This window comes from Carlito syrichta, unplaced genomic scaffold (genome assembly GCF_000164805.1).
Source record: "Carlito syrichta isolate Samal-C Ts95f unplaced genomic scaffold, Tarsius_syrichta-2.0.1 Scaffold308805, whole genome shotgun sequence".
NCBI lineage: Eukaryota > Metazoa > Chordata > Mammalia > Primates > Tarsiidae > Carlito > Carlito syrichta.
This window is the reverse complement of record NW_007252901.1, coordinates 1,475,355-1,499,931: the sequence shown is the minus strand read 5'-3', so window position 1 is coordinate 1,499,931 and position 24,577 is coordinate 1,475,355. Positions and strand designations below refer to the sequence as shown.

General features: G+C 46.9%; 2 protein-coding genes across 3 annotated transcripts in view; one reads left to right on the top strand and one right to left on the bottom strand.

Annotated features, from left to right (window-relative positions):
- The window catches only part of CELF3 (CUGBP Elav-like family member 3), a 15,197-nt gene extending 10,348 nt beyond the window's left edge, over positions 1-4,849 (top strand). The window contains exons 9-13 of the mRNA XM_021716398.1: positions 239-297; positions 343-364; positions 901-1,044; positions 2,004-2,140; positions 3,802-4,849. Coding sequence (XP_021572073.1) covers positions 239-297; positions 343-364; positions 901-1,044; positions 2,004-2,131 — 353 coding nt within the window. The 3' untranslated portion in view covers positions 2,132-2,140; positions 3,802-4,849. The remainder of the gene's footprint in view (positions 1-238; positions 298-342; positions 365-900; positions 1,045-2,003; positions 2,141-3,801) is intronic.
- Positions 4,850-10,169: 5,320 nt separating this feature from the next.
- The window catches only part of SNX27 (sorting nexin family member 27), a 90,205-nt gene continuing 75,797 nt past the window's right edge, over positions 10,170-24,577 (bottom strand). Inside the window, exons 9-12 of one of the 2 annotated variants that reach the window (XM_008065814.2) lie at positions 15,719-15,868; positions 15,277-15,405; positions 14,841-14,900; positions 10,170-14,731 (exon numbers count right to left, since the gene is read on the bottom strand). In XM_008065814.2, the coding sequence (XP_008064005.1) occupies positions 14,723-14,731; positions 14,841-14,900; positions 15,277-15,405; positions 15,719-15,868 (348 nt within the window). In that variant the 3' untranslated portion in view covers positions 10,170-14,722. The remainder of the gene's footprint in view (positions 14,732-14,840; positions 14,901-15,276; positions 15,406-15,718; positions 15,869-24,577) is intronic. The other variant, XM_008065813.2, reaches the window with a different exon arrangement.

Below are 24,577 nucleotides of genomic sequence, written 5' to 3'. Positions count from 1 at the left end.
GGGAGGGCTGGCACGAGGAAAAGAGGCCGGAAACTGGGCCTGGCCCTCTTGGCTCCCTGCCAACCACCCCCTCCAGCTTGAATGAGAAGGCGCACCACTGAGGATGGTCTGGGGCCAGGTCTCAGCCACTCCGCCCTGTAGCCACCGCGGGCCTGGGCTAGGGAAGGGAGGTGGGGCAGTTGGGAAGGCCCAGGGCTCAGGGAAGCCCCATGAGCCCTCTCTGTTCTCCCCACCCCAGCAGCCTACCCAGCGGCCTACAGCCTGGTTGCGCCTGCGTTCCCACAGCCGCCAGCCCTGGTCGCCCAGCAGCCCCCGCCGCCCCCTCAGCAGCAGCAGCAGCAGCAACAGCAGCAGCAAAGAGAAGGTGCCAGCCTGGGGTCTTGGGGGCCGGGGGTGCCCTGTGGGCTTGGGGACGCCCTCCTGTGTGGCACCAAGCCCAGCTCTTGCCCCTGTGGGGATGAAAGCGAGAGGAGCCGGGTTCGTGGCTCAGCCTGTAATCCCAGCACTTTGGGAGGCCGAGGCGAGTGGATGACCTGAGCCCGTGGGTTCGAGACCCGCCTGGGCAACTTGGCGAGACCTCGTCTCTACAATAAATCAAAAATCAGCCGGGCATGGTAGCGCACGCATGTAATTCCGGCTGCTCGGAAGGCTGAGGCGGAAGGATCCCCGGGGCCCAGCAGGTCAAGGCTGTGGTGGCCGGGAGTGGCCACTGCACTCCAGTCTGGGCGACAGAGTGAGACTCCAACTCAAAAAAAAAAAAAAAAAAAAGAAAGCAAGTGGCGGGATCCCTGGCCCACATGGGGGGGGGCTGGGATCACTGCTTTCATGGGGGCCTTTGCTCCCGGAGTCCCTGTCTCTCGGTCACTGAGCTCTTCCTTCTGTCTCTGCTGTGCCACCCAGGCCCTGACGGCTGCAACATCTTCATCTACCACCTGCCCCAGGAGTTCACTGACTCAGAGATCCTCCAGATGTTCGTCCCCTTCGGCCACGTCATCTCAGCCAAAGTCTTTGTTGACCGGGCCACCAATCAGAGCAAATGTTTTGGTAAGAATATTAGGTGGCGCATTTTTGGGCCAAACTCCAAATTAGAAAAAGGGTTAATACACTGGAAGGGACTTAAAATCACAGCAGGCCCCGTATATGAAATCCCAATCATCTGAGAGTGCAAAAGACCATTTTTGACACACCTAGCACCCCATACCCGCTGCTGTCCAGGCCCATCTTCTCCCCCAGAAAACCACAGCTTCATCTCTTCTCTGTAAGAACTGGCCAGACTCATGCTCCATGAGTCTGAAACAGGCTCATGGGCTGCGGGTGTTTGGTTTCCAAAGAAAGGTGACATAAGGAGTAGCATTTAGCTGCCTTCTAAAAGGGGGCTTCAGGGGAGAAAGGGAATGTTCTTGTCTGCTCTGCCTCAGAAGCCATTTGGGGTCTGGAAGTGGCCGTTTCTTCTCTTTCTTTTTTTTTGTTGTTGAGTCGAGTCTCACTCTGTCACCCAGGCTGGAGTGCAGTGGCACGCTCACGGCCACTGCAGCTCGACCTGCTGGACTCAGGCGGTCCTTCTGCTTCAGCCTTCCAAGTGGCTAGAACCACAGGTGCACACCACCATGCCTGCCTAATTTTTTGATTTATTTTAGAGACGAGGTCTCGCCAAGTTGTCCAGGCTGGTCTCGAATCCCTGGGCTCAGGCAATCCTCTCGCCTCTGCCTCCCAAAGTGTTGGGATTGCAGGCATGAGCTACCATGCCCGGCTGGAAGTGGCTGTTTTCAAAAGCAGATTCAGAGTTATCCATGCCGAGGATGGGGTCACCCTGCAAAGAAGGCTGGAAAGAATGCTCTGGTGTGTGCAAGTGGCTGGACTTGTCATTCCACATATTCTTACTGCGCACTGCAATGTCTAGAATGTTTCTAGGCATCTGGAGGAAGGAGGGTGGTACTGAGTGTCTCCTAAGCATGGGAGGGCACGGTGGGGCTGGGCCAGGCCTTATGCCCCTCTCACCTCAGGCTTTGTGAGTTTCGACAATCCGGCCAGTGCCCAGGCTGCCATCCAGGCCATGAATGGGTTCCAGATTGGCATGAAGCGCCTCAAAGTCCAGCTAAAGCGGCCTAAGGATGCCAACCGACCCTACTGAGGGTCCCAGGTGGGTCCCACTCCTGTCTCGTGTCCTCCCTCTCCAGTCCCCACACTGCAGCCAGAGCCCTCAGCTGACTGCCCCCTCCATCTTCCACTGCCCTCAGGGATGCCCAGCCCGACCCCTGACTCTGGACACTTGCGGCGGGGATCTGAGGCAGCTCCCTCAGTTGCTTTTCAATCATCTGAGTCACTCTCTTTCACGTGCGTGTATATGCGCGCGCGCGCGCGAACACACACACACACACACACACACACACACACACACACACACACACACACACACCCCCTGTGACCCCAGAAAAAGCCAAGTCTGTGTGTATTCGTGTACATTCCCTAGATCTTCCACAATATCTGGTCTTGTCTGTCTGGTCAGTGTCCATGTGTCTGTGTCTCTCTCTCTCTCTCTCTCTCTCTCTCTCTCTGATTTTCCTTTGGGTTGGAGTGGAATTCAGGGAGTTTGATTTGAGGAAGAAGGGGGCTGGCTGAGGGTACTGGCGGGTCCTAGAATCGTCGGCTCCTGGCATCCCTGTTCGCCTGAGAAGTGAGGACATCAGGTCCTTGTTGCCTGGTGCTCAGGTGATTTTTCTTACATAGGAGAGAGTGCACAGGCCAGGCTAGGGAGCCCCGTCTCTGGCCTCTCTGGAATCGCCTTGGTTTAGGTGGAAGAGGTTGAAATGTCGCACAGCCTATGAACTTTGTTTATCAGCTTCCCTCCACCCCACTGCCTGCCACACCTCAACCTCATGGCCACTGAGCTGTGAGCCTTGCTTATTTTGCGTTGTTTAATCTCCTTTGGCCCAAACCCTTGAAGAAACACAACCCAAGAAAAATACCCACATTTTCTGTTTCTCCCCTTTCCCCCCAATTCTGGCTGCTTAACTCCCCCCACCCTGGGGGCCCCCCAGCCCAGGGCCCGTGTCCATTGTCGGCCGAAGCCCCCATCCCCGGACCCCTGCTCCGGGCCCCTGTAAGTTGCATGGAACGAGCGTGTTGTCTTTGGAGCCGATTGTTTGTTATTTGGGGAGGGGGCCGCGGAGGGAAGCGCCCCCCAGCCCAGAGTCAGGGCCGGGGGCAGCTCGCGGGATGTGCTTGGTCAACAGTGGTTGGTGACTGTGGTCTGTGTTCTGTGCACTTCTCTCTCGCTTTCTCGGTTCCTTTCCGAAAAGGAATGAGAGCCCTTCCTGGGAGCTGGGGCAGTCTCACCCTTGAGGCTCCACCCCAAGCCCAGCCCTGGGCTGGCCCCGCCTCCTCTGCAGATGCTCCCAGTCTCTTTCTCCAGGTGTCTGCCTCTCAAGTGCACCCCTTTCCCTCTTCTCCTTGTTATCTGCCTGCCTGTCCGCTGTCTCATATCTTTGCCTCTCTCCCCCCCGGGGTCTCTGTCTCTGTCCCCTCCAGTCTTTCTTTTTCTCATGGGCTGTTTGATTGTTTCCTTCCTGGTATCCTTGGGTTTCTTGGATTGTTCGCTCCCTGCCTCCTGTCCCCTCGCTCTCTGGCTGGGGGAGGGGGGTAGACGGTCCGTTTGGACTGAGGCCTTTCTGACGACCTGCCATCCTCAGGCAGCCCCTCCTAGATGCCGTGGCCGCCTCAGCTACCTCCCCTGCCCCGGAGCCTGTGACCTTTGCCGGCGGCGCCCTGGCCCACGCCTCACCGCATTTCCTTCCTTCACAGGTCTGGAGATCCCAGAGGAAGGGGCACCTCACACCCTCTTCCCACGACTGGCCCTCTCTGCACATCTGCCCCGGGCCTTGACCGGGCTCTGGGGCAAAGGCTGCTTCCTGGCCCCGGGGGCACAAGACACCACCCGCTCCCACCACCCGCCTCTCTGAAGGGCCGTGGCTATGCTTCCCTGGCTCCAAGGGCCTGTTTCCTCCCAGGTGCCCTTTTGGCCTTTGTGAGGGAGCAAGGAACAGGCTTGAAGGTTCCGGGGTATCTGCCTTCCGCTAGGGCTTCTGTGACGGGCCCTCTGGGCCCGGCGTTTGACCTGCCGCCCCTGCCAGTGGGCCTGTTCGGCAGGCTCAGGCCCCGGAGGGCAGCGGGGGACCTCCCACACCCCCAGCCCGCCCTCGCCCCAGCCTCTTCCCCGCCTTCGGGGGTTTCTCGGAAGCTGGCTCTCACACTCCCCTCCACCCTCAGCTAGAGGTAGGATATCCCTGAATCCTGGGCTCCCAGCTCGAAAACTCACTGCCTCCCCCAAGGGCCCCCTCTGAGGAGGGTGTGGGGGAGTCCTGAGGGCTGCCTCTCCGCCCATCAGCCACAGAGACCCTCCTCCTTTCACGAGGAAAAGACCTCCCCCTGAACCCCTAAAAATGTTTACAGTCTCTGCTGGTCCCCTCCGTGTAAATACCACTACCACCCGTGCGTTATCCAGCCTGCCCGGCCCGGCCCGGCCCGGCCCGGACGCTGCCATCTCTCTTTCTGGGAGTTTAGACAATGTTGCCCTGGGATTTTTTCTCTCTCTCTTGATTTCTCCCTTTGCTTTGGGGGGTAACTGGGTCTTGGGAGGAGGGGTGTGGGGAGGGGAAAAGGGGTTTATTACCTGATCATTTTCTTTAGGAAGAGGTTTTAGGCAAAAGAAATGGGGTGGGGGTGGGAGTGGTAAGGGGAGACTGGGGAGTCAGTTTCAGACAGTTCTCTATGCTTAACTTATTTATTTATTGCATTTTACTTTTCAAGAGTCGGTCTTTTCTGTCTAAATAAAGAAAAAAGTTTAAAAGCACCAAATAAGAGTCTTGGAGGGTTGAGGGCAGGTGACTGTCCCTGTCCACACTGGGAAGGGGGTGGGAGGTCCAGAGAATGGGGTTTGGGGAAGAACGCTTGCAGGGAAGGCCTGGCCCTTGCTTCTGAGCAGTGGTGAGAAGGCTCGTGGTTTCATGATTCTATTCTTCAGTCCTTCTCTGGGGCTTAATTCTGGAAGATTCTGCAGAGCTGGGCACAGGAAGAAGAAAGCAGGTGAGCAGGCCTCTCCCCTGCTCCAGCCCTGTCCCCCTGGAGGCTGAGGACTTGTCTCATGTTCTGGGCCTCGATTTCCACACAGTGGCTGGGGTGGATCGGGGAGCTGGTTGTACCACCACCATTTAGAACCCACTGCTCTGTGTGCGATTCTGTGCTAGGCTCGTACTGTGTGTCTTCTCACTTATCCCCGCAACCACCCCATGAGGCAGGATATCATTTTACAGACAGGGAAAAAGGAGGCTTTGAAGGTCAACTAACTTAACCGGAGTCACAGAGCCTTAAGGGATGGCTGTAGAAGCTGAATGGTCTGTCAGACTCCAAAGCCCTTGAGTTTTCTTCTCACCTGCTCTTTGACCTGAAGCAAAGACCCCAAGGAGCATCCAGCAGGCTGTGGCAGCAAGCCCTCAGGCAGCAGGTGAACTATATGGGCCCTGAGGTCCCTCCAGTTCCTAGATTCTTCTCTGTGAAGTCCTCCAGGGTGGGCTCCGATGTATCACCCAGATGTGGTCTCTGCTTCCAGGCTATAGCCCCAACCTCATTAGGTCCCTCTTTATAAACCTGTTCGGCTTCCGACTCAAATCTGACCTCAGGCCAGAGTTCTGTGAAAGCACAACAGTAAGTCCCGCAACTCACCCCCCTACCTCCGTACTTCTGCCTTCTCTTAAATGAACTCAAAGTAAGAAGAGCTAAAAAGGGAAGCAAAACGTGAAGTATCATGGAGACATATCCATGGACATTGTTTCAGGGAAAAACATTTTGTCTCTTGGTTCGGTAGAGATCAGAAGTGGCACCTTAACCAGACAGAGAATCCAGTCCAGGTTCTTAGCCAAAGAGACAGCATCTGAAACCACAATCAGAGCTCCAGGTGTGTGCAGGTGTGCTCCGAGATAGGAAGAAATGGGAGTAAGAAGGGGGACCACAGGTGGCATGTAATACCTATGAATTCCCCCTTGAGCCTTCTCACCTGCAGAATAGTTTCTAAGTCGAAAGGACGGTTTTTAGACCAAAGGGCATCTCCAAGAGTGATTCGCTGACTTGAGGGTTCTGTGGGTTCTTTCCGGGTTGTGGGGGCAGGAGGTAATAGGACTGAGAAGCCTCCCCCTTCCTGGCATCTTCCCAGATCTCAGGCAGCGCCTCAGAACGGCAGCCCCTCCCACAATATCAGTGATTAGTTTTATTGCCCGTTTCTTCCTCTAAAATAATCAAGTTATGTTCAAATGTTAATGGCAGCATAAAGAGGAGAGAGGGAAAATAAGTTCTTGAGGCAGAAGAGTGGAGATGACATGTTAATAGCAGGGCTTGGGGGAAGCCTTTCTGTTGTAGAAACGAAAACACATTTAGAAAAATATCCTGTTACGGAGACTAAGGTGATGAGAATATGGCAGGGGAAAAAAATAGCCCTAAATAATTCCTTCAGTGTGTTCCCATTCCCTTTCTATCGTTTCAAAACTTTGAAGTGTATAAGCATGATGCAAGGTGTCTCTGTTTCTTTTGGGGTTGGGCCTTGCTGGTTTGAGAGCTGGCCTCTGCTCAACTTTCAGGGTGTCCTCTGTCTGCTAATTCTCCTGCTAAAATTTCAAAATTTTTCACAGCCTTAGCTTCTAGTATTTGTGACTGAAGGAAATACCACTCACGCCCAAGTCCCATTCTCTTCTCCCAGTCTGAGAACTTGACTAGCCCCGATCCAAGCTCCTGGTTCTTGCAAGAGCCTTGTTCTCTGGTCCCTCTTTCAATCTACTTTATGGAGTAGTCAGCTTCCTCTTGCTCCTCATAAATGAAAGTTCCTTCCAACATGCTGCACCCTCTCAATGAAAGATGAGTCCCAGCTGTGTGTTTCTAGTCTAACTTTTCTCCTGAACTCCATTTTGCTATTACCCTTTCTCCCACAGTCTTCATCATTAGTCAACAGCACCACTGTGTACCCACTCGAGCCACACTTTGATTACGCTTTCTCTCATATCCTCCCAAGCCCATCTGCAATACCTCACTGGATCTACCTCTAATGCTCTAATGTATATGACTCTCCGTCTCCACAGTCAGCAACACTGACCATGTCACTCTACTCTAGAGGCCTGCGGTACCTTCCTCATCTGTCTCTCTGTTTCTCCTCCTTCTCTATCATCTGTTCTCCAAAGAAGCCAGAGTTGTCTTTTTTTTTGGAGACAGGGTCTCACTCTGTTGACCAGGCTGGAGTGCAATGGTGTGATCATAGCTCACTGCAGCCTCAAACTCCTGGGCTTAACCGATTCTCCGTCTCAGCTTCCCAAGTAGCTGGGATTACTGGCACGCCACCATGCCCTGGCTAATTTTTCTATTTTTGTAGAAACAGGGTCTCACTATGTTGCCTAGGCTGGTCTTAAACCCCTGGCTTCAAGCAATCTTCCCACCTCAGCTTTCTAACATGCTGGGATTATAAGCGCGAACCCTTCCACCCAGTCCAGAGTCACGTCTTAAAAGTGAATTCACCAATACTTACTGAGTTCCTGCTCTGCCTTGTTCAGCCCTACAGCCCCATCTCCCTGACAGGGCCCAGACCATTAGAAGTTGCTTGGTAAATCATTAGAAAATGATGGCTGGACATCTATACTGGATTTCCAACTGTACCTAAATTATAATAGGTCTCAAGCTACAAGTTTCTCCTTCAAAGTCTCGACTCATGTTTCTATTTTCTTTTTTTTTTTTTTTTTGAGTTGGAGTCTCACTCTGTCGCCCAGACTGGAGTGCAGTGGCCGCTCCCGGCCGCCGCAGCCTCGACCTGCTGGGCTCCGGCGATCCTTCCGCCTCAGCCTTCCAAGAAGCTGGAACTACAGGCGCGCGCTACCACGCCCGGCTGATTTTTTGATTTATTGTAGAGATGAGGTCTCGCTGCCCAGGCGGGTCTCGAACCCGCGGACTCAGGCAATCCACTCACCTCAGCCTCCCAAAGGCACGGGATGACAGGCTGAGCCACCGAGCCCAGCTTGTTTCTATTTTCTAGTCACATAGACATGAAGCCTTGGGAGTCTTTTACACATAGATTCAATGTAATTAGAGATTTTACTTCCACAAACTTTCTCATATCACCGCCTGCCTTTCAGTTATCACTGCCTCCACCTCTCTGCATGATTCTAGCAGTGTCCTGATTGATCCTTCTGTCTATATTCTGAAACATCCATCTTTTGAAAGTGCAGCTGATAGAAAACAACAAAACTTTTCTGCTTCTTCTCCCCCCCACATAGAGCACCTCAACCTGCTCCTTTTTCTCCCCATGGCTTTTCATTCCCAATTGCTACGATGTCTGGTACATAAAGGCTCAACAGATGTTTGTTGAATGCCTTCTTGTTGAAATCCAGCTGATGCTAAACAGTTCACCTTGAACACTGCTTTCTCCATGAAGGTTTCCTAACTGCCCTCATTCCCAGGGCTTTCTCCCTCCTTTTCTAGAGGCATTTAAACCTTCTACTGCTGTGTACTATGGCTACCTGTAAATGTCTCATTCCTCTGTGAGGCTGTGAGCCAGCTGAAATATTTCTTTCTTTGCTTTTGTATCTGTTGTAGATTCTAACACAATTCTGCTCCTTTTCCCAAAGGAGGTATCTAATAAATGTTTGTTGGCTTTAATCACTGTAACTTTATTTCTGGAATTCCACCTTTTTTTCTCTATAGATTCTTTCCTTATTAAAGATAAATGTCTTTTCCCATTAACATAGTAGTATTTACTAGATTCCAAATAGTCAATGCTAATGGGTGGGGGAATGAGCCCCTGAACAATGTCTCCCCAAACTGCCAAACAAAATACTAAAATGGTCCTTGCAGCAAAAGCACGTGGCCAGAGCTATAAAAATAATAAGAAATTAAGGTTTATAAAGATAATAAAAATGTCTCACCCACCACAAAAGCAGAGCTTTTTGGAGATTTGGTCTATAAACGAATGCACAGAAAGAACAGTTACTCTTAAAAGAAGGTAATGAGGCCCTAGCACCCAAGATTTCTCTGTAAACACAAAAGGCACATAGGACCACCCTTATTTACCGAGGTGTGGGCAGATGAGGGAATACAACCACCCAGACACCTAGTATTGTGCTGAGCATTTATTAGGTATAATATACTTCTTTCAGTCCAGATCCCAGGGTGAAAAACTTCCTGAGTTATCTGAAAATTGAAAAAGTACTAGGGGAGAACCCCCTCAAATCCTGGAATTTACTTATTAAAAATTGGGTGTTTATTCTTACGTTTCAACTTCAGTCACCTTCAAAGTGCTCTCCATTTGACACAATACACCTATTGAGATGCTTTTTCCACTGCTTAAACCAGTTTTTGAACCTGTCAGTTTTGATGCCTTTTAGTGTTTCTGCCTTTTTGTTTCACCTCTTCCACATTGGCAAAATATTTTCCTTTGAGGACTTTTTTTCATCAGGGAAACAAAAAAAAAGTCATGGGGAAAGATCAGGTGAATAGGGAGGTTAGATCACAGGAGTTCTGCTGTTTTTGGTCAAAAACTGCTGGGGTATGGGCCAGTTGTTCATGTAAATCACCCATCATGAAATGGGCAAACATGTTGAAAGAATCTCCAAAAAAAATTTAACTGAAGCCGATGCGGCCTTGTACAACAACGCTGATGCTGATGGGTTCCTAGAACACTTACCTAGCGGTGGAAGCCTGTGCTGTAAGTATAAGGGGCCTACCCTCCAAAAGATAACTCCATTTTTGGGGGGGTCCTCAATATATACATGCTGGGGTGGGGGAGAACTGCTGACTTCTGCCCCAAGGGCTATGCCAGGCCCTGTCTGCATAAGGCTGGGAGAGGAGTCCTGCAAGTCCTAACAGGATTTTGTGCAGGCTGGCAGACAGGGGAGTACACACAATCAAATCTGAGGGGGAAGGAGCCACTGGGAACAGAACTGCAGATAAGGGGACTCCCTGGCTTCTCCTTTTCCTACCTTTCTTCATCTCATGACCTCAATAAACTGCCCCAGTAGTTACTTGGGAAAACTGGTTAGCTGTTCCTTCTCATATTCAGACTGACCATTCTAACTCAAATCTCAACGGTCCCTCTTCACTTCTTCCCACACAGCCCAAAGGATTTGTAGTCTAGGAAACCAAAGAAGTGTTTCATCAATAAATCAATTTATTTAAAAGAATATGTTACAATTAATTACACTAAGTGACATTACCAAACAATTTTAGAGTGGTTAGCTCTAGAACAAGGAACGAAAGAAACACTGTTAGCCATTACGGTGTCTGTGTATTTTCTCTTCACATTTCTTAAATCACAAATAAAAAATACAAGATACTGCAGTGAAAATACAATTAGAGTTTCTCTCAAATAAATTAAAGTGTGCATGGCCTGGGAAAAACTGAAGCCCAGCTCACTGGCTTAAAAGGGGGACATGATATAAAACTGATGTCCAAGTTTAGCAGTTGGCCAAGTACCCCTACCTCGAAACACTCCCCTCTTTGATTCTGTTCCTTCCAGAGCCCTAAGCTTCCCACACAACCTAGATTATTGCTGAGGAGTGAGCTGATGCTGTCCTGGTGTGAATGAGGCCTGGTGTGATGTGCCTAGGTTCAGGGGACGAGGAAGACGAGAGGCGGACCTAGAAGGTGGGAGTCACAGAAGCACACCCACGGCCTCCATGTCCCTCCCTCCTCCTCTGAGTCTGCAACCACACCATCCTCCCTCCAAAGGGAAGCTAATGTGACACAAAGAAGCTGGTGAAGAAATAGCAGTACGCTGGGGTCAAACAGACCAAATGGTTTCTACTGCTGAATCAACCCAGCCAGACAGCATGGCAGAGAGAAGGGAGGGCACAGCAAAGCAGTCCTCTTTAAGAAAGCCGCCTCCTAGGAGCCCAGCCCACATGTTGGCAAATTCGAAGATGAGAGAGAGAGGTGTCACCTCCTGTCAGTGCCCTATTTTACTGCTCCGAGCATTGGGTTTGGAGCTACAAGAGGCGATGACCCAAAGCTACTGGCCTGGATAACTAAGAGATGAAATGAAATGGGCCAGGCATGAGGATGTTGGAATATTTATCTAATTCCTCCCTGAGAGCTCTGTCCAGGCCTAGGAGCTGCCCTGAGCATGCACATATCTGTACCTGTGCTTAGGCCTAGGGCAAGGGGAGGGCAGAAAACTGGAGAAGAGAACACAAATATAAAGAGCAGAGGGCCCAAAGCACGGCAGGGGCAGGCTCCTCAGGGCCTGCATTTTCTCCTGATCCATAAAAAGCTCTGAACTTCTGCCCCAGAGGATAGAAACTAGGTATGGAGGGAGGACAGTGGGAGACCAGGAAGATCCTGCTGGTTCTGCTGGGATGAAACTGGGGACAGGGGACTCCCCCCTTTCCCAGGGACAAGTTGCAAAAGAAGCCTGGGTTGAAGCCTCCCTGGGCAGAAGCCAGAACTAAGAAAAACAGTACGGATTAGAGAAAGGAAGTACCGAGGAAAGGGCAAGAGAAGAGTCACAGCAAACACTGCATCATGCAAAGATGGCTTGACCCTATGGGTACCCACAGCCACAGCAACTCCAGCCTCCATCATGGAAGGCCTGTTGTGGGTAGAAGAGAAGGAGGCGCTGTCCTTTAGGGTCACCTTCCTTCCCAACTTTTTGCTGCAGCGGAGAGCTTTGTTAGGGGCACAGCCACTAGAAGGAGCCTAAACAGATTCTGGCAACAGCCAACTACCTACAGGACCCTCTCCCAGTCTCCAAACACCAAGTGAATGCTGTGCCAGAAAAGGAACATGGCACCATCTACCCACTCTAGGGGCCTCTGAATCCCGGTCTCAGATTTGGAGGTCAACATTTGGGCTGTTCCAGGGGATCCTCAAGTTATTCATTCCTCTCCCACTAGGAGGGAGTAGGAGCAAACTGCTATTGTTACAGTCTGAATAAAGCTGGTGCCAAAAGCCTCTTTAGCATCCTGGAGTGGGAAATCAACACATCTTCTTTCCAGGGTCCTTTGGCTCACTATTAAATTCACTTAAGTCAACAGAAGTTAAATCCTGTGTCCAAGTCTTCTAATCAAGGATCACTCTCTGCAACTTTGACGTTTGGCATTCTCATGTTTTGTACTCTGTGATTCCATTTGGGTTTGGAGAGGGGAAGGAGGACAGGACATCCTATATGATCCCACACCTCCCTAGGACAAGCAGCTGCCAGGATAACAGAGTAAGAAAGAAAGAAAGAACGGTGGCCTCACAGTGATCTGCAAAAACAAGTTACAAAAAGAAACTTCTAATCAGAGGAGATGACTGCAACCAATTATGACTGCTTTCCAGTTAGGCAAAGCAAATGATGCCACCCTGTAGAGGCTTTTGTTTAGAAGGCAGAGAAGTATGGGGGCTGAAAGATGTATGTTTCAGTTGCATCTGAGCCTGACTTGGGGCTTCCCATGCACTATCTAGAGAGCTCAGGGGATGAAAATACTGTCCTGCCCCAGTCAGCCCCAGCCTCTTATCCTGGGATGCAGCTCTTAGGTCTCAAGGGGTCTCTAGCTGCAAGGTCAGATAAGGAGCTCTTTGAGGGACAAAAAGGTGTTCCTTCAGTATCCTTTTAATTAAAAAGTGGAGCTCTCATCTAAATCACCCATACGCTTACTACCCCTTCCTGGGTCCTCAGCTGGCTTGGATGGGACAATGGTTTGGTTGGCACAGATCAGTGACCCATTCCAAGTTTCCCCAAGGCTGTGAAGATATAAACACATCCCTCCCCAAAACCGTTGTTTAAGGAAGTCACAGAGAAGGTAATCGTTATGGGTAATCGGTCAGGAATGGAGCAGGTAAAACCTCATATACACAGGGCACTGCTTACTTGCTTTCTCCCATGTAAGTCCAACCTTTGTGCCTAAGGTATCAGCTTTAGCTCTAGTCCCCAGTACTATCCCTCCTGCAAAAAAGGCAGGGAAATGGGAAATCACTACCATGAAGGCATCAACTTCCTAAGCCCACCCTCGGCTCCACCCAAGGGCCCTAGGGAAGCAGGAAGGAGATACAGAATGTGTCTAGAAACCCAAGAGTGGGAGAAAGAAATGGGCCTGAAAACTGACTTGGATTCAAGAGACAACACCAAGTCTTCAGGCTCTCCCTACAGAACTCAGCCTTGCTAACCTTGAGAAACACGCCTCTCTCCTCCCCAGCATCCTCTTGGAAGATAAAGAAACTAGACTCCTTGCTCCTCAGACTCTACGGCAGCCCATGAGCCAGAATCTGTACTCAACACAAAAAAGGGGGAAAAAACCCAAGCAGGTTGTAAACTTTTCAAGTCCTTCGTGAGGAGAGGTATTTTCCCTGTAAAATGTTTTTTTTTCCTTTTTAAAGTTTGTTTCAAAATAAAGAGAGCAAGAGAGAGGTCATGAATTCTAGTGAAAGGTGTGTAAAAACACAAGCTAAAAAAGGTACTGCCATCAATATGAAATTTAAAAAGAAATATATATGTATATACGTGCAGCTAATTCATGTATATATAATTTTTTACATACATACATATATATGTCCAAACAGTGCAAATGGATGAAGTTCATAGTTCCAGTTTTAAAAATATAGTACAAGGAGAGTCTGTTGGTATGAGGCCCAGGTGAAAGGACAAGGATACCTTTGGCAAGTTGGTGGGGCTTATTCTGTTCCTGTCTTAACTGAGTTGACTTCTGGTGCTGACCAATCTGTTGTTCTCTCCCAGCTCAATCCCAGAGACGTGAAATTCAGAGGTGGTTATTAATCATATTTAGTTTAGGGCTTTTGAATAGAATGACTTTTAAACTTTTTCTCTTCTCTTGTGTTAATGGTTACTCTGTCTGACACGGGAGATGAAAGGAGTAAGAGGATAAGGGAGAAGAGAAGGGAAGGAGGGAAGGAAAGGCTAGGTGGCCACATCTCTCTGTTGTGACCTCGCCATCTGGAAAATGTTCTGAAAGGGAAAAAAGAACAGGGTTACTGAGAAGCCACATCTCATTCCATCTGGAGATAACTCTTCAAACAGAAACTAAAAAGGTACGACTGGGTGACTCAATCAGATCGGCCTTGTCCCCTGATGAAACTTCCCATCTAGAATCACAGACTTTTAGAGCTGGAAGGGGCCTTGGATATTGATCATCTGTTTTAGTCTACCTGTTTTACAGAAGAAAAACCGTCCTAGGGAGCCTGATTTACCCAAAATTATACAGCGGGAAAAAAGAAAACCCAGGTAAAATTCCCAGAGCCCAATATTCTTTCTACTAAACTAAGAATATAAATCTTCATGTTTCTGGCTTGCCCTCCTGATCTTCTGAAAGATTTTCTTTGAAAATAAGCAGCTAATTATTCAGAATCTTCCAAATTCTGCTCCAGCACTGGCACATACAGACAGCAGTAAAGCAGTAGCAGACACCTTTCCCTCATATGAACCTTCTTGGTTCACCTAGAAAGGTGGTCATGATTCATCTAGTCAGGCAGTTAAAACTGAGCACAGCTGCCCTTTTGGGTCAGGAACAACATGGAGGGTGATCTGATTTTAAAAACTGGCAGCAGAGGATCCATGAAGTCATGAGAGATGGAAGAGCCTCTAGCCAACGTCCACCCTCTAGACAAGGGAAGCAGCAGAGCTTTTTTGGACAGCCTGTTCACCATCCAGAGGCCAACCTCACTGGAAGAACGTCCTGGCTCATATGAGATAACCAGTCTCTAACTAATATTCCTAGAAAGACAGAGATGGAGGTGAGGGTCCCAGGTATTTGGCCATGGGCCTATAAATTTTAAACAAACAAAAAGATGAAAAAGTTAATTTAAGGACTATTTCGAATTACCTCCTTTCTCCACTTGAGCTCGCAGAACACCCTCTCGAAGCATTCATGCATATAATTGAACTGAAAAAAAGTGGCAATATTCAGTGACTTCTAAGACCACAGGGTCAGGCCTTTGAACTCTTGCCCCAGTCACCCCATCTTCCAACTCACTCAGTCTAGAGAAAAACCCTGACAAGTACCACAAAAACCCAGGTCTGGCTCATGAACGGTTCTCTAGCTCCGTCTAGTGGTAACTGTGAGTCCAGTGGGATATGAAACTGTCGATCCCAGTCAGGCCTAAAGGAAAGACAGGATGAACCCAGGGCTCCCAGACTCAAACAGGTTCAGATCTCTGGGCAACTACTGTCTCCATCTCTCTCCCCACTCATGCATTCAGCTTAAGGAAAACGAATCCCAGCCTACTTTCCCCAAGCACGCTTCCCTAGCTCCCACTCACATAAGGTGTGAAGATTTTAACCCATCGGGGCTTCTTCTCTCCTCGTGCATATTCAAAGCAGAAGGCCATCCCCTCTTCATCTGTGTCCCATCGCTGCATCTCATCCCATTCAAATGCTATTACCTGGCTCTGAACGACCAAGATGAGAGAGTGAGGGCTACGGCCTGGGTTGGAGAGTGCTGGGGCACTGGGACAAGGGTTCCGAGCCAACAGACATGAGGACGTGTCGGCATCACTTGGGGGAAGGGCTGTGATGAAGGAATGGCAGTCAGTGGAAGCAGCTGATGAAGCTGAGAATCAGTGTGGAGTCAGCACCAGTTTATCTGCCCCAGTCGAAGCACAGTTTGGCTTCATTTCCCCCAAAAGGAATTAAAAGATGGCAAGTGAGTGAACATCAAATCATGCCCAGAGCCCCTAGCCCGAGCCCATGCTGAACTCTCACCTCCAGCTGGCCTTCTTCAGTGCAGGCATGCAGTTTAAAGTGCGTGATGCTGATGGCTGTGATGACGTGCCCCTTCCTCCTGGAGTCACAGGCACAGTGGGGGAAAATGATTTCATTGTAGCCCTCACAAGTCCTTAGCATGTTGAGGTACTAGGTAACAAGGAAGGAGAAGCAGCATTAGGATGGAACTAAACACAGTGAAGAACTGCTGAGACGGCACAAGAGAAGGAAGCAAGAGAACATGTTCACCCAACAACCTGGTCTCACACCCACCCCTAAGTTGGAACAGGACTCCAAGACGATTCTTTATCCCACTTTCAAATTCTGCTTTCATATTCCAACTCCCTTTTTCTACTTAAAATAAGACATGAAGACCAGAAGAGACACTATAACCAAGATTCAGGGCTAGAAAGGATCTCACAATGCTGCTTAATCGAATCCTCTATTTTTACTATAACTAAGGGACAGGATCTGATCTACTTTTTTTTTTTTTTTTGAGTTGGAGTCTCACTCAGTAGCCCAGACTGGAGTGCAGTGGCCGCTCCTGGCCACCGCAGCCTCGACCTGCTGGGCTCCGGCGATCCTTCCGCCTCAGGCTTTCATCTATTTTTACAATTAAGAAAGGAAGTTGATTTACAGCAACCCTCCATTGCTCGCATTACGGCCTGAGTTCAGCCTCCTGTCAGATCAGCACTGAAGAGCCTGCTTCCATTTCCAACATCCTATCTATGTGAAACAGGGTTTTCTGCAATGATAGCAACCAAGACGAGATTATGGAGTCGACTGGACATAAGCAACACACTTTGGTGTCACTGTCTCCCATCACCCGCAGATGGGACCATCAAGTTGCAGGAAAACAAGTTCAGGGCTCTTACTGATTCTGTATTATGGTGAGTTGTGTAATTATTTTGTTATATAATACAATGTAATAATAATACAAATAAAGTGCACAATAAATGTAAAAAAACAACAACAACAGGGAGTTAAGTTCCTCTCTACCACTTCTCCAGTCAAAAGTTACAATGATCTGTGATAAGGATTAAGCTACCCCAAATTTTATATTCATAAAATGTTACAACTGAAAGAAATTTTTAACACTAGTAATTTTACAGAAACTCAGAGTAAGATGAGACTAGCCTGAGGTCACAGGTGGCACCGCCAGGATTAGAACCCAGGTTTAACTTCTAGGCCTCTGCTTCTTTTATTATCACCAACTAGTACCCAGATCAGTCCCACTGTCCCCTGGGTCTCCAGTATATATGCTTCCTCAAAAAGCATCTGGACCAGAACCAAGTGGCATGTATAACTCTCAGAGGTACAATATATAAGCTTAAATCAGAGATGGCTCTGAACCACTAAAGCTAACTCAGCTTTGTCCCTTGTATACAGTTAGGCTGGCCTCTCTTTTACTCAACTCACTATTTTGAGTTGAGAGGGAAGAAAGTAAAAAAGGATGAGTAGAAGGAGAGGAGAATAGGGAAAAGAAGATGCGGGGGTGAAGATGCAAAATTCTGAATTTGCTTCCTTTCAAGGATTGCCCAAGAATCAAACAAATAGCCTTGAGCCTCCAATGGAAGGTCACAAAGGGAGAACAGGGCACACTGGTGATGTGTGCGGCGTGCTGGAGAGAGGACAAAGCCACAATACTCTAGCTGACTTCAACAAGATGGGCAGGGAGATTAGAAGACACTGGAGAGCTGCCTTCTGCTTTACCAAGAGAGAAGAGAAGGAAGGACACAGGCACAAAAAGGACAGACACAAAGCCACCTGTGGCTCTGGTACCAATGAGTGGCATTTAAGATCATTACTGCTGCCACCAGGACTTTCTGAGAAGACTTAGGGACCCAAGAAAAAGTCACACCATATGCTCCCTACTCTACTTTGTATTTCTGCTTAAGTAAAACAGTAACAACTTTGAAAGTAAAAGAATTACCAAAGGGTAGCGAGAACACAGGGTCCACTTGAAGTGCCACGAAACTTCCATCACATCGCTTTCTGCCCTCATTTCTCCCTCCTTCTATTAGCCTATTCCACCTTCCCCTTGTTACTGTCCTTCCTGTATCAGGGATAAACATGGATGCTGTTTAGTCCTGCTAGTGTCACTATACGCAAAAGAAACCCTTGACTGTTATTGTTTGGTAAGTACTATGGGGGCAGGTGTATAGAATAGGAGAGAACCCTTCTGGGGTTATAAAAAATGCAAAGCTCAGGACAGAAAGCAGTACACAGGAGTGACCAAGAGGCCCAGGCAACCCCAGGCTTGAATCCTGGCCCCATTACTTCCTAGCTGTGCAACCAGGGCAAGTTACTTGAACTCAGACACATTACTTAGTCCCAGGAGCCTTAGTTTTCTCTTCTACATTTGGGAATTAATACTCGCCCCTACACCACACCGTTATTTGTGAGCATTAAAATATTTAGCATAAGCCGGGCTTGGTGGCTCAGCCTGTAATCCCACGCCTTTGGGAGGCTGAGGTGAGTGGATTGCCTGAGCCTGCGGGTTCGAGACCTGCCTGGGCAACTTGGCGAGACCTCATCTCTACAATAAATCAGAAAATTAGCCGGGCGTGGTAGCACGCGCCTGTAGTTCCAGCTACTTGGAAGGCTGAGGCGAAGGATCGCCGAGCCCAGCAGGTCAAGGCTGCGGTGGCTGGGAGCGGCCATTGCACTCCAGTCTGGGCGACAGAGTGAGATTCCAACTCAAAAAAAAAAAAAAAATTTAGCATAGTGTTCTATAAATAATTAGGCATTTAATAAATAATAGCTTAAAAATTTTTTTGAAGCTCCATTATCCTTAGCCAGAGGACTCTCTCAAGCTATTTTCTCTTTCACAAGTACTGTGAAATGATATATCTAGAAATTACTTTTTAATTTTATTTATGTATGTATGTATTTATTTATTTATATTTGAAAGGAAGATTTATTGAGAGGACAGAAAAGTTCCTACAGTGGAAGGGAACCTGAGGGGGTTGCCTGGAAATTACTTTTTAAAACTCCTGGAGGTAAAAAGCATGTGAGTGAGACAGATGAAACATGAATGCCAGAAAGTTGAAGAGTACTAAAGCTAGGTAATGGGTACATGGGGCTCATTGTACTATTCTTTCAACTTATTTATGTATTTAAAAAATTTCTAGCCGGGCTCGGTGGCTCAGCCTGTAATCCCATACCTTGGGAGGCTGAGGTGAGTGGATTGCCTGAGCCCATGGGTTCGAGACCCTCCTGGGCAACTTGGCGAGACCTCATCTCTACAATAAATCAAAAAATTATCCGGGTGTGGAAGCGCACGCCTGTAGTTCCAGCTACTTGGAAAGCTGAGGCGGAAGGATCGCTGGAGCCCAGAAGGTAGAGGCTGCGGTGGCTGGGAGCGGCCACTGCACTCCAGTCTGGGCAACAGAGTGAGACTCGGACTCAAAAAAAAAAAAAAAAAATTTCTACATAAAATGATAAAAGAAGCAGGCATAGTGGCTTATGTCTCTAATCCTAGTACTTTGGGAGGCTGAAGCAAAAGGATTGCTTGAGGCTAGGAGTTTGAGACCAGTCTGAGTAACATCTCTACAAAAACCTTTTAAAAAATTAGCCGGGCATGGCTAGTAGTCCCAGTTATTCAGGAGGCTGAGGTAGGAGAATTGCTTCAGCAATCAGGAGTTCGAGGTGGCAGTGAGCTATAACTGTATCACTGCCCTCTAGTCTAGGTGACAGAGTAAGATGTCTCTCTTTTTTTTTTTTTTTTTTTTGACCCTGTCTCTTAAAGAAAAAGAGTACTCTGACCATCAGGCCTCTGGCAATCAATCCAAGTCATCCTCCTAATACAGTCATCAGAAACTTATACATGCTCAATAAGCAGCAATTCCGCACAAAGATACTTAAGGCCCCTGCCAATGCCAGTGGGTATCATGGAGCCTTGAGACTAGTTCTACTTATGTCCTTTGACAAAAAAGACTTAAATATACATTTGCCGACAATTCTCTTCTTTGAGAGGTACAAGTACTGTGAAATGATATATCTAGAAATTACTTTTTAATTTTATTTATACTGTTTTGACAAATATTTCTGCCACATTCTCTAATTGGGAGTTTTACTACAAAGATTATTTTTAAAGAAAGAAGCATGCAGACATAGGAAAAGAGATCAGAAGAAATGTGGCACTCTGCATATCCTAAACTCTCTTTGACCTTAAACAAGTTAGTCTACCTGGCGTCTTCTTTCTGCCACCTTGAAATAAAGGACATTGCTGCCATCCTCCCTTCCCTGATGTAGGGGAACACATATACACTGGAACCTGACAGAAATGAGCTCAAATCCATTTTACACACCCAGTTCCATGTCTGACAAGCTATATGATCTTGGGTAAGAACTGACTTAATCTCTCAGACTCCACTCCTCTGTAAAGTGGGGATAATACTTGCAGGGTTGTTATAAGGAGGAAATGAGAACTTACAGAAGGTGCCTAGAACAGTATCAGGTACATAATATATGCCCCCTCCCTCCCCTCTGCATCAAAAAGCTGACCTCTCCCTCCATATTCAAGAATGTAGTCCTTGAAAGCAAATAACCTTCAGGGGACTTCTTAATGGCCTAAGTTCTAAAAATAACATAAGTGAAAACTAAAGACACCTGTGCCCTTAGTGAGCCAACAAGAGGTCTCAGCCAGGCTCGGTGGCTCAGCCTGTAATCCAGCGCCTTTGGGAGGCTGAGGTGAGTGGATTGCCTGAGTCCGCGGGTTCGAGACCTGCCTGGGCAGGCGAAACCTCATCTCTACAATAAATCAAAAAATGAGCCGGGCATGGTAGTGCGTGCCTGTAGTTCCAGCTACTTGGAAGGCTGAGGCGGAAGGATCGCCGGAGCCCAGCAGGTCGAGGCTGCGGTGGCCGGGAGCGGCTACTGCACTCCAGTCTGGGCGACAGAGTGAGACTCCAACTCAAAAAAAACAAACAAACAAAAAAAAGAGGCAAAGTCTCACTGGGAGACAAGGTCCTCAGAGACACTCAGGTTGGGTGGTATTTACCAGCTTTAAGCAGGCAATCTCTGTATTCCTGCACTTGCACAAAGCCTAAGAGAAGAAACATTCAAAATTTTGAATAAACTCAACATTTTTAAAAGAAAGGTGAATTTTTGCTTTCAAACATATTTACATATTTAAAATACCAAATCATCCTGTCCATTCTCCTTTCATAATACAATTTGAATAGCTAAATATGTATCCTAATTATCATATACCAAGCAGATAGTGGTCCATTTAGGCCAGAGAAGAGGAAGGGTATTGTACAGGCCATTTTTAAATGTTCAATATTCAGCAAGACAAGTAAATACAGAAATAGGACAGTTACTAAAGCAGGCACTCAGTAATTAACAGAGCAGAACACTTTAGGTGAATGGGTCAAGGTCCACTCTGAAGAACTCTCTGTTCTCCCAAACAACCTGCCAAGGGTCAAACCAGGTCCAAAATAGAAACAAAGGATTGAGAGGAACCTCAAGAGCCAACTCTCCCCAACTCTAGAGCAGTGACTCAGAAGCACCTCATATTTCCGAATCACCAGTTGCTTTTTAAAAGCAAAGATCCCCAGGTCCTACCCCATGATTCTGGTGTGAGGCGAGTCTAGAAATTTGCATTTTAAGTGGCTTCAAAGTATAAATAACTGGGGACTAAGCTTGAGAATCACTGACTTGCACACGTACTGCCTTGTGTGAAATCATTACAAATTCTGTTGAGAAACAGGAACACAGAAACTCTTTATCAGTTTGACAATGGAAAATCAGGCCACTTCAGCATAAAAGTATAATTTACACGTCCATGGTTTGAGGAGAGAGAAAAGGAGAGAGAGAGGGAAAGGGAGAAGAAGGAGGGGGAGACGGAAAGAGGAAAAGGAAGGAAAAAACAGATTCCTTCCTGTATATTATATTCTCAACCATGCAAATTTGAGATTCAATCTAACTATAAATAAATAAGAAACAAAAATGCTTTTGATCATACTGGGTATTACAAACTATGGCAAGGATATGAGCTGTTCTCTATATTTGGAGACTTGGAGGACAAGTGAACTTAAAGTTTCTTTGCCAAGAACCTTGGCATTTTTGTCAAGATTCTACTTAATAGCTGACAATCTGAATATCCCCATTTTATAAAAAAGAAACTAAAAATGAGGAGTTTGCTGAATTACTAAAGATCTCACAGTGATTTAACAGCTACCAATTGCAGTGATTTGGCCTAATCATAGGCCTATCAACCATAGGAAGTTGCTATATGTAGATAAAGCATCAGGGCCTCTGAGGTCTGAAGGGCCCACCTGAGTTGGAAGTTTCAGTGTACAGACCATGACCCAATACTGGCTAGGCTAATGACTTTGAACACTGATACTCGAATACATATGATACTTGAATAGAATTCAAACTTTGGTGAGATTTTCTTCAAAACCTGATTGAAGTATTATGTAGCTAGTTCACAGTTATATGTTGGCACTAGGATTTTAAGACAACAGAATTCCACACGTTTAGCATGTTTTATACTGATGTGCAGAACCCAGGTAGATGGCTCCCCAGTGACCCACAAGGAAACATATCTGTGTACCAACTGCATTTGTACTCTTACCTGGGTGATCACAAAATATAAAATTCAGTCTCCATAAATGATTTCATAATAGATTACTGTGTTTATCAAATTCAGATCTTCTATATTTTGCCACAGAACAACGCAAACTTATTTATTTCATACCTTGTACTATGTATGTCTGACATGTGCTTGGTGCTCAACAAATATTTTTGTTGTTGTTGTTGTTGTTTTTTGAGCGGGAGTCTCACTTCGTTGATCAGACTGGAGTGTAGTGGCATGCTCCCTGCCACTGCAGCCTCGACCTGCTGGGCTCTGGCAATCCTTCCGCCTCAGCCTTCCAAGTAGCTGGAACTACAGGCACGCGCTACCACACCTGACTAATTTTTGATTTATTGTAGAGATGAGGTCTTGCCAAGTTGCCCAGGTGGGTCTTGAACCCGTGGGCTCAGGCAATCCACTTACCTCAGCCTCCCAAAGCACTGGGATTACAGGCTGAGTCACCGAGCCTGGCCTATTTTTTTGTTGAATGAATAAACAGAAGGCTAGTGTGTTTGGAGTACTATATATGTACAATATGTATGTACTATATAAGCACAATATGTATTCCACTCTGGTATTATCAGAAGCCCTTATGAAATTACTTTGATTTCTGTTAACTTTTCAGAAACAAAAAAACTTTGGATGGCACCAAAAAGACACAAATGTACTAGTCAAAATCATGCATTAATATGTAAAAGACAATGCCATTATCTTAAAGAACAGGTGGAAGTTGTGTTTTAAAATCCTGTCTCACATAGTAAAATTTCCTTAACCAAAATTCTGCCAGGATTTGATTATATTTAAAAGATTTTGCAGCTGGGCTCGGTGGCTCAGCCTGTAATCCTGTGCTTTGGGAGGCTGAGGTGAGTGGATTGCCTGAGCCCGCGGGTTCGAGACCCACCTGGGCAGCGAGGCCTCATCTCTACAATAAATCAAAAAATTAGCCAGGTGTGGTAGCGCGCGCCTGTAGTTCCAGCTACTTGGAAGGCTGAGGTGGAAGGATCGCTGGAGCCCAGCAGGTTGCGGCTGCGGTGACCGGGAGCGTGCCACTGCACTCCAGTCTGGGTGACGGAGTGAGACTCCAACTCAAAAAAAAAAAAAAGATTTTGCATTTTCTGTTTCAGTCTGCAGATATGCAGAACACTGATAAGATGGCTCTCTAATCTTTGGCAAACTTCTGAGGTAAAGAGATTAATTACTTTTCATCATGTAAGTGATTAAAATAAATAACTTAGCTAGATACAAGATTACAGGGTAAGTTCAATGGCTGACTTGACTGTATTCTTATTCCAACCCAATTAATTTACATGAATGAACATTTCTCTCCTGACAAGTACACAGAAGGTACAAAAGGATTCAGGTGACCTATCAGAATTCTTACCAATGCAACTACTATCCTGTGGTTAAAATCATGAAAAATTATACAGATGTTCACTAACTTATAATGGTTCAACTTAACAATTTTTTATTTTACGATAGTGTGAAAGCAATATACATTCACTAGAAACCATACTCTGAATTTTGATTCAAAATTTTTAATAATAACTTTATTATAAGAGGCTTTGTGTTAGATGATTCTGTCTAACTGTAAGCTAATGTAAATGTTCTGAGCACATTTAATGTAGGTTAGGGTAAGCTATGATGCTTGGAGTGTAGTAAATGCATTTTCAACTTAATGATATGTTCAACTTAAGATGGATTTCTTGGGATGTAACCCCATTGTAAGCTGAGGAGCATCTGTAATTGTGAATCTGCCACAAGAGAAATTTTATTTTAATTAATAATTTTTTTTTTTGAGTTGTAATCTCACTCTATCGCCCAGGCTGGAGTGCAGTGGCATGATCACAGCTTTCCACGGCTTTAATCTCCTGGGCTCAGACTATACTTCTATCTCAGTCTTCTGAATAGCTGGAACTACAGATGTATGTCACCATGTCTGGCTATTTTTTTTATTTTTTGTGGACACGAGGTCTTGCTATGTTGCTCAGATTGGTCTCAAACTCCTGGACTAAAGCAGTCCTCCCACCTGGGCCTCCCAAAGTGCTGGGATTATAGGCATGAACCACCACGCCCAGCCTCAAGAGAGAAATTTTAAAATGTTATGAGTGGAAATTTTTATTTGCGTTCTTTACTAATTTTATTTCTGACAATTTCTATTCCTGTATTTACGGCAGATACAAATTGAAAACTAATTCAAAACTATTTAAGAAACACTCTAGCTGGACTCGGTGGCTCAGCCTGTAATCCCGCGCCTTTGGGAGGCTGAGGTGAGT